The following is a 9,500-nucleotide window of genomic DNA, read 5'->3' as shown; positions in this document are numbered from 1 at the left end:
GGGGGGGGGGGGGGGGGGGGGCGTAAAGGAGGAAGTTTGACCATATTTATTATTTTTGACATTCGGGCAGGCCCCCTGCTCGTTCCCGAAGGGGTGCTCGGGGGGATATCTGAAGCCCGTGGTTGTACGTGTTCCCATAACGATTCCCCTCGTTCGGGAACTCACATCACAAACATGGCGCCTGTAGTTTCTCTTGTACGCTTCCGGAGCTTCAGTTTTTTTTTTTTGGGAGCGCCTCCTGTGCTCTTTTAAAAAATATTTCCCATCGAAGCGCCCTTATCGCATGGTTAATAGCCGAGCCGGTGTATGGCAGCTGAACGTTGCGCACTTGGCATCCGGCTGGGTCATTATATCTTACAACTTGTGATGATGAGGGCCTCTAAGGGGAATGGCTATACTTCCAAGGGGGTTTCCCGTCATATGCGTTGTTGAAGCCTGTTTAACTATGGACCCGCTGCGCCGTCCATGCTTCATGCCCTTTACCCCTTTCATTTGCTGCTACAACCTAATCGAAATGCTTTGATATGTTCGTCCGAGAATGAGTCAATATTTTCTGTGTTACGAAGGAAGCAATCTCTTCCGGTAAGGCGAGTTTGTCGTACGAGGTCGCATCCCCATGTTTTATCGTTTTGGTTGTTCTCGAATTTGTATCTCATCATTTTTTTCTATATCTCCCCACAGCGGTAATAACGAGTGACTTTGCATTGAGCAATGTTGTAGCGTGGGGTCGCCTCTTCTGCCCGCTTCACCGTTTTCATTTTTCCCCGCGGTGTGAAAACACGAATAGGAAAGTTGCCATTGCTTATCTTCCAGTAAATTCTATAGTATTTTTCCATGTGGGTTGCAACATTCCCCTCCCTTAATTTTGTGGTGATCGTTCCAAGAGTGGATAAAAGGGTGGATGCGTCGACGAATACTGTCGCCTGCTTGCCCGATTTTCGGCCATTTCCTCAAAATATGGTGGAGTGCTTCCAGCCCACTCTCTCAATTATTCACGTTTTTTCAGCTCCTATGATACAGAACCTCTCTGCCCTATGGATTCGCTTTGACACCGGGCACCCTTCTGGGTAAAGTTGTGTTTGCGATTGCTTGAAGATATCTGCTTCTATTTGGAGGAAAAGGTGAAGGTTCGAAGCTTTCCCGAGTCCGACGCCCGTTATTGGCACGCGACTCGCATATTTTCATATGTTTTCCCTTTTCGCCAGCTTTCCTTCCCGACTTACTCTGCGCAGCTCCTACCCTTTTGCGTTCTTGAACATTCTGGTCTGAGGCTGACGCCAAATGCAGCCAGAAGTTAAGCTGTAGTATAATTCCTCCTGTATAACACAGGGGCGATGTGAATTGATCTTAGTGGCTCCCCCTTCAACCCCTTTGCAGGGGGTTGAACGGTTCTCAGCTTTGGCAGCTTCTTTTCTGAATCCGCCATTGTTTTTTTTGCGCTTCTCTACCCCTTCTTAGTGCTAAATGTGAAAACCAATAGCTTCGATTCCTTTCCGTCGGTTTTTCTTTTCCGTCTGTGTGGAGGTGGGAGATGCCGACACGCGCAATCCTGAGGCATGCGTATTCCATTTTGACAACCGACACCCCCAAATTATGTTGTTTTGATCACCGTGTAACACAGTCAATTCGTTGCCGTGGCATTTTCTTCATATATTCTAAGCCTTTGCTGGCGCTTCCTATGGGATCGCTTGCAAAGAATCTGTGCCTAATTCCTGTTGTTTTATTTTTCGTTTGGCCGAGGGAGTTTATTTTGAGCATGAACAGTATTTATCCTAAGTTGCTTTGCGATTTTCCGCACCTCAACGATGTAGTTCCTAACCGCGTTTTGTCAATCCTTGCCTTGGGGTTCCAACCGTATGGGAACTATCCTATCCATCTCGTTAGGTGGGACGCGCTTTGCGGCGATTCAGTTCCATGATGATACGCTCATGATACACCGGGCAGAATGTCCTTTCATAATACACAAATGCCTACGGTACTTCCTTTCCTTTTTGTTACCGCGGTTTCCCGCACTAGATAGATGCCGCTGGGGAGTGGTGCCTGGGCCCTGGTTTCTGTGGCTGCAGTAAGTTTCCCGGGCGAACTTTCAACCTTCTGATAGCAGCTCTTTCCACTTACTTTCCGAGGGCGTCCATAAGGATCGCCAGGCGGGGTGATGCCACCTGTGGTGCAGGATCGCTCGGCTGCAAGGTTGGTATTGTAACGTCCTTCTTCCACTGTTTCGGTATTTTTGACACGTTTTATACGGTGATTGCGCATCCCCACTGGGCATTGCTTCCTTTCCCCTGCTATGCTTCTGCAACCACGGTCCCTGTGCGTAAATTCATCCAGCGCCAACTTCAGCTCCCCCATGGTAAATGGTTTGGGGTGGCAGTTCGTCACTCCTGGAAATCCTGTCTTCAGAGCCTCTGACATCTTTGTGAGCCTCTTCTCGCATATTTCTGCAGTTGCATTTTCCCGCATCTCTCTGTGAGTTGGTGCTTTCTGGACGCTATAGAAGAAGCACCCAATGGCCCTGTTTCAAACATTGCATTTGCCGGATTCCGTCTTGTTCCCTTTATAGTCCTCTGATTCGATATCTATCTCCCTCCGCTTCCTTAGGACCACTTCTCCAATCACACTTCTTATGTTACGTCTTTTTGCGACTTTCTTCCCTTGTTCTTGCGCTCCTCCATTCCATTCTCCGGATTTCTTGAGTCTCGCCTCCGATAACGCGTCAGCTGTCTGCTTCTCTCCGGGCATGTCCTTCCGCGTTTTGCTTTCCTCGTGATTATGCGGCTCCGTCCATTCCATCCGCAGCTATCGCCTGTCGTCTGTATCTTTTCTTCAGCTGCTGGGCGCAAGTTTTTTGGCGGTTCGTACGGGCAGCTTTATTTAGTGCGAAAAATGCGTGGTAGCGGCGGCAAGAACGGACTCCCTCAATGCCCGTGCCGTTGCTCACGTCGAACTTGACCTAACAGCGGTCACTGCCTGGACCCAGTTTCAGGACTGAGCCGGGGAGCCCGTGCTCCCTGAACTTACTACCTTGTAGTTGCAGGCACCGTTCGGGATATTAAAACGTTTTTTTAATCCCCGTAAATAAGATGCTGTAAAAATACCGTTCCGAGCACCGATGCACGGCGCAGTCTTCAACTCTGTCTCACCAGGTATGTGAGTTCCGTTCCCAATCGTGAGAGCTCATGCCCGCACCTACCACCGGCGCAACTTCTGGTGAGCGCGGTGCGTTTGGCGTCGGAAAACGTATGAGGGGTCGGGGAAGTGCTGCAATACAAGTGTGGTTCCCATCTTTCTTACGAGTGTACGTGCGGGTGACGTTGGCTGGACACCTTTGTTATTTGTGTTGCTGGAGGGGGAGAGGGTAAGGGGTTGACCGTGGGGTGTGTCGGTGATTTTTCTTTTTGCAGGGACCGGTCGGCATGTGCTTCTGTGGCCCAGCAGTTTTTTTTTGAGTTCGGGACCCCCACTTGATGCAAATGCCCGTTGGTGCCGTTGGACCATGTGGCGATTTGTGAAGGGGGCGCTGCGTCATTATTGTTGCTGGAAAAAGGGTGGTGTAGAGACGGGGGGATGTGGGTGTTTTTTTCTTTTCACAGGAGTGCAGCGTGCGCCAGTGAGGTTGCATCACTGAACGCGGTAGAAATTTAGCCATGCTGATGGTATTCCGTACGATGGGTGCGTATGTGGTGTGCCCACTGTTTTCGCTTCAAGACCGCCGCTTGTTTCGCTTGCATTCTTTTCGTTGGAACTGAGACACCGGACGCTTTTGAACTTGAGATACGGGTCCTGCATATGACGACCGCTTTGTTTTCGTCGAGCTACTTGATTGTCTTTCCATTGTGCGGTTGTGCTTGTGATTTTATTGACATGGGGGAGAAACGCTTTCCGGACAGGTGATAGGTAGGACAGCGCCCGTGAGTGAGAGTGCGGAACCATCCGTTTTGAGGTATTCCTTTTTTGTTTTCTAAAAGAAATTGTTTTTACAGTTCAACAGCCGGTGTATTTTTGCTGTGTATACGTTCGATTACGCTGGTGGGAGAGGTGTTTGAGTCCATATAGTGCTGGTTGTTTGAAGTTCTTGTGCCCTAGCTCATTGTTTTCCGTAGTCGAAAATGTTCAGCGGGGCTTCCAAACTGAAAAATGAATTTAAATTGTCTTATTTTTTCTATATCATGTCTGCTTCAAAGTTCACATTGTGCCGCTGGAGTTTTCACCAAACCCTTCCCTTGCGTGTGCTGGAATTTAACCTGTTTCGAGTTAAGCCATTTAACACGTACATTGCTTGTCGGGTGTACGATGGATAAATAATGTGACAACTCCATGTAGTGTTAGTTCCCCAACGCATAATCTATGCTGTCGCCAAACACCAGTATTCCAGTTTGTACTTCATTGCCATTTTAATAGTTGCTTAAATAGTGGTTATACGAAGAAGTTATGAGGAATGCAAGCAGCAAACATTTCGGAGGAGAGTATTTACAATGAAGCTAGATATTCATTGTCGAAGCTAAAGAACTCTTGCCGGGACATACTGGGCACTTCTCGAGTAACGCCTCCGGTTGAAGTTGTCCAACAGTTTTTAGACTTCTTAGGAGTGGATATTCTACCAGACGTCTTTTCTGTCGAAATCGAAACTGAATCCCTAACCTTATGTACTAGCGCGCCTTTGGTGATGGTTCTAGCTGAACTGTCTACCGATTGTGGGGATGACGAGATCTCGTTAGTGAGAAAGCAGGTTCTTCGCACTCGCTGCACCTTTATTGCCTCGTTGCCTGAGCGATTGGCAAACATTATATGTGAGTTGCAGGCGGTTGGCAAGGATGTTGACTGTGACTGGGGGGTGTTACCGGACCGGATATGCCAAGCGTTGTGTTGCTTTCTCTTTGCGATTTGTACCGCCTCGTCAGACCAAGAGCCGACGATACCGAATGAGGGCAAGACCTATGAACTCAAGAGGTCCAGCGCATTAGCCGTTTGCGACTTTATGATTCAAGCGGTGCTTGCTCGCGGATATATTGGCATGCTCTTCCGACATTTTTTAATTTCGTTGCGGAGCGCAACAAACATTTCTACCATGTCAAATCTAACGTTTCCTTTTGTCTTAACGTCCATCTACAACTGTGCATTTACCAGTCGAGGCAAATCAGAGCTGTTGGAGGCCACAAGCACCCCTAAGAGATATCGTGCGACTGTGTACTGGACTGAATGGGTGTCGTGGCTCTTAGAAGCATCCGCAAGTGAGCCAAAGACAAAGAAGTGTCTGATATCAACTTTGCTGCTGATGAGGGAGGGTCAAGATGATCCGGTAATGGCGGGGAAAAGCTCGCATGTCGGTCAGGCGTTGGAAGTTGAGATTTTTGCCACGTCCGCGTTCTACCTCCCAACAAGACGGGACGTTTTGAGGGTTATATTTAGGGAGGTCCTCCCCACTATCTCTTTTCGTGGAGATGGGGACAAACCGGGGCATATCCAGAACTTTGAACTTACGTTATTCGCTGAAGTGTTCCGCGTTTGGGGCGATCGCAACTTTGCAGAGAGCGCGCCAATCCGACTCAATACTACCTTGTCAAACAGTGTTATGTACATCCTGCTTCACATCAAAGAGAATGGCATATTTTGCGAGAGGTCCCATTTCCCATCTGCACTACTGCAACCGCTTTTGGATGGGATCTCGTTACGCCTTGAGTCCGTGCGTTCAGAAGAAACAAGAAACGAAGGCATAACAGTAGCTGCAGCATTTGCATTATTTTTTTCATCCGAGGACGATACGTTGAATGGAGTTTCAGACCTGGAACTGTTTCCTGAAGCACTCAGCAAATGGATGAGACATGAGCCAAACCATGCACTGATGCCCGGGTTGTCGCATGAAGGGATAACAGAGCGTACCCACCGCGTTGCAGGTGAAGACCGTGCGAAGTTTTTTCGTCATTCTGCGGAAAATGACGAATACCCCCTTGACCCTGACGCCGAATTTACTTTCTTTTGCGCTGGTGACACCAGTAAGTCAAATGTGTTGGTGTCTTCCGGCACCGACAACGCCCTATTTAAACACATACCTATTGCAAACAATGAAGAATTGACTTCTTTTGGGAAAACGTCTCATGAAGCAGATTCCCTGGATGGTATCGATGTTTTGGTAACGCTCCGTGAGTCGTACAACGCCGTTATGGGAATAGGAAGAAGCACAAGTGCCCAACTTTATGAGGTTCAACAGGAAACTGAAAGCGGACTTAGGGGACTCAAGTCTTCGTTGCAGGTGCTAAAAGGGAAGCTTGGCCGTTGGAACGAGCGCGTCATCGATGGGAACGTTTTGAGAACGAGAAGCACTTTGGGGGAGGAGCTCCACGTAATGTTACCGTCGCTTCTTCCCGCCCTAATGAGTATTACAATTCATGCACCAGAACCACGGCACAAGGAGTTAGTGGAGTTAAGACTGTCAGTGTTAATCGACATCATCATTGTTTCCCCGGAAGTTGCTCTTGACCAACTAAGCAAAATGATATACAGCAGCGGTTTCGGCATTTTTCAACGTGTCGAAATGGCCAAGGCCATTGGTGAGGCGGCAAAGTTTCTTTCTCATGTGAAAATTCGAGTGGAGTATGAGGGGAAGTTAAAACAATATAATGACACTCAGTTTCGAGACCCACAAAAACGCATTTATCCACCTATACCAAACGAGAGCAAGAGTATCACTTCGACTGTGTTTACTGAAGGAAGGAATACAAGGCGTTGGGGAAATTCCACTCGTCGTAGGGCATGCCAAGAAGAAAACGTTTATACTAGCTATCTCTCTGAAGTAGCTCCGCTGTTCATATCAGCCCTTCTGCAAAAAGCAGACGATGACTATTTTTCTTTTTTCCGGGACAAAGATCCGTACGCCCCAGCAGAAATCCTTCGAACCATTTCTACAGTTGTTCAGCGTATAGCGGCTGTTCGTCACGTAGCTCCGTCTCTTTGCGAGAACATTGTACCTTTTATTCTGGCTGTGCTAACCCGACACCCTCTCTCAGTTATTCGAAAACAGGCTTGGATTCTTATCGGCGAGGTCATGAGGTGCTGGTGTGGAGCTGGACCACTTGTTTTAGATGATTGCTCCTCAACCACTTGCCGTGAAGGGTTTGGGGGGAGCTCATCGCACTTATTTTCAGAGCAGTGGATAAACGTCCAACAGGCGTTAGAGGCTATTTTCGATCGATCGAGGAATGATTTCTTATGCGCTGAAGTGGCCCTTCTTGTTGTTGTAGACCTGCGGGACCTGTTGGTGGCTAGGGCGGATTTCGAGGAGATGAACAAGCGTGTAGTGAGTGCGAGACTCATCTCAGCAGTGGAGTAAGTTGGGGAATAATTTCAGTTTTCTCTGGATTAGGTACATGATACTTTTATTATTGCACTATGACGCATAACTTGTTCCTCTTTGTGCGGGTTCCACTTTTGACGTGTATCAGGTACCGCCAAATCTCTCCAAGTATGTTCGAACCACCGTCATTACCGTTTTTGTTTTAAATAGTTGTCGACTACGTCATCTGCGTTCTCGGAAGGGTATAGGAGATGTGGCGAAGGCCACCGAGTTTTCACTTTATTTTTGGTGCCTCGTGTTTGGTGTCACCACGACGGCTCCTGCGTCGAAAGCGGGTTCACAAAGAGGAAGAAAATAAACAAGTCATCTGTGCTGGAGTTTTGTCACTTCGTACCGGAGGGATGCCCGCAGCTCCAGACACTACTTTAGATAAGATAAAGGCAGAAATTCACCGTATGCGGGTTGAGCAGACTGCCCGTGAAGAAAGTACTACCAGTGAACCCGTTCCCACCTCTCACGGTGACAGGACCTTTAATTACTTGGAATTGGATGACTGGCTTGAGGCTATTCGTCCAAACGAGGCTTATTACCGAGGGGATGATGTACTAAGTTGTGTCAAGGCAAAGGATTATGTAGCGAAGAAACAGCTCTTCTCGGAAGCCGATGAAGTGTTAAGAGGCAGAAATAGGGAGAATACTATTCGTTATTTGAGAATTGTGTACGGAGATATTGGATCTGATCATCGGGAAGAGGTGATGAGGTATGCCAACACCCTGTCACAGCTAGTGGAAGAGGAAATACAGAAGGTAACGAATAGCAATCAATCTCTCTGCAACAAGGACATTTCACTTGCGGAGGAGGGTCCCATTTCTGGCGGGGAGGTTAAGCAAATAGCTTGGATCAATGTTTTATCGGCGATGAGCGACACTGAGATACGCAAATTATGGAGGTGGGGTCTGCTTGATTTCGAAACAATAGAGCATCTTGCAGAGACTGGGCCATTTGCCGGTGAAAGGGAAACAACTGGTGTCGCCAAACCAGGTGATGGTGATGTGGACAGTAAACTTTTGCCACTCGTGGGGCCCGCCGGAGAAGAGGGCGAGGAGTCGTTTTCCACTTCTCTTCCGATTGAGGAAAACATTTACACTCTAAAAGCTGTGAAAGAAATGGACGAATTAACTGCTTCAGTTAGTGAGAGCGTGTTTATGGGATTTCCCACCATTGATGTTGCCCCTGCCGCACAAAAGGTTAAGCAAGGTCGGTACGCGGACGTTTCGGAGCGTGAACTTCGGCTACTAGAGCGATATGAGGAAACCAAGTATACCGTAAAGGTACCGCCGGGGGAAGCCACAACACTCGACACGCCTGGAATCGGTAGTGGCACTGGAGTTTCTGGCACAACGTCTGTGAAGTTGAAGTATGACACTGAACTGGGGGTTGATAAGGCAAGTGCGGTGAATAACAGTCGCGTTATGGAAGGAAATGCTGTTCCTTCATCGTCCTCGTCTTCACGTACCGAACGCATGTTGGTGGTGCCGCACCTGGATGTAACCGAGTCAGTGATGGATCGTGCGTTCTGCCCTTCTAATCGATTTCTGTACGCTCTCACTAAGTACGACGACGGTCTCCGCAGTTCGTTTGAAGGAATGGAGCGTATCAAACGTCGTGCGCTGTTAGACCCCGTCTTTCAAGCTGCTGTGGAGGAGGCGCATCTATGGGAAGATCTGTCCACGCAAGGTCATGAGGAGGAAAGTTCCGTCGGTGCGAAAGGGAAGATAATTCCGCGCAACCAACGGCACTTGCGTCACGGAGGCGTCAGATCCCCGATTCTCGGCGGACCACTTGCGAAGAAACACCACGCTGCTGATATACCGTATTTCTACGGAAGCATCCGGAGTTTTGTACCCCCGCACGGCCGTTTCAACGTACCAGCTCCACGCGTTTCTGGAAGAGGAGGATCACGTCCTCGGAGAGTGTCGGTGAAACCGCGGATGCGTTACAGCCAGTAGCATGAACGCATTTTATCAGCGCGTGAGAGATCGCGGCGTTTAATTATTTATCGTTTGTTTTTTTTACACCACATTTCCTCCCTCCACTACTTGGAAATAAGTGACTGGCACGTGGGCAAAATGCCGTACGACCCCACGTGTTCGTACTTCGCGTATATTGTAAACGAGTAAACCCTTTTACTGTCAATATGAACTTATTT

The 9,500-nt window shown here is 48.3% G+C and overlaps 3 protein-coding genes across 3 annotated transcripts; 2 read left to right on the top strand and 1 right to left on the bottom strand.

Moving 5' to 3' along the window:
* Positions 1-1,953: 1,953 nt before the first annotated feature.
* TEOVI_000614200 (uncharacterized protein) lies at positions 1,954-2,463 on the bottom strand (the record flags this gene model as incomplete). Its single annotated transcript, XM_067223689.1, has 1 exon — positions 1,954-2,463. One exon carries the CDS (start codon positions 2,461-2,463, stop codon positions 1,954-1,956), a length of 510 nt encoding a protein of 169 aa, XP_067079790.1.
* Positions 2,464-4,438: 1,975 nt separating this feature from the next.
* On the top strand, positions 4,439-7,327 carry TEOVI_000614100 (uncharacterized protein; the record flags this gene model as incomplete). The annotated part of the gene is made up of 1 exon (XM_067223688.1): positions 4,439-7,327. One exon carries the CDS (start codon positions 4,439-4,441, stop codon positions 7,325-7,327), a length of 2,889 nt encoding a protein of 962 aa, XP_067079789.1.
* Positions 7,328-7,542: 215 nt separating this feature from the next.
* TEOVI_000614000 (uncharacterized protein) lies at positions 7,543-9,300 on the top strand (the record flags this gene model as incomplete). Its single annotated transcript, XM_067223687.1, has 1 exon — positions 7,543-9,300. The coding sequence occupies one exon, from the start codon at positions 7,543-7,545 to the stop codon at positions 9,298-9,300; it is 1,758 nt and encodes a 585-aa protein (XP_067079788.1).
* Positions 9,301-9,500: the final 200 nt, after the last annotated feature.

The sequence above is a fragment of the Trypanosoma equiperdum genome (assembly GCF_001457755.1).
Source record: "Trypanosoma equiperdum strain OVI genome assembly, contig: ctg_1929, whole genome shotgun sequence".
NCBI classification, from domain to species: domain Eukaryota; phylum Euglenozoa; class Kinetoplastea; order Trypanosomatida; family Trypanosomatidae; genus Trypanosoma; species Trypanosoma equiperdum.
Note: the sequence above shows the minus strand (reverse complement) of the source record. Positions and strands in the feature narration are given on the sequence as shown.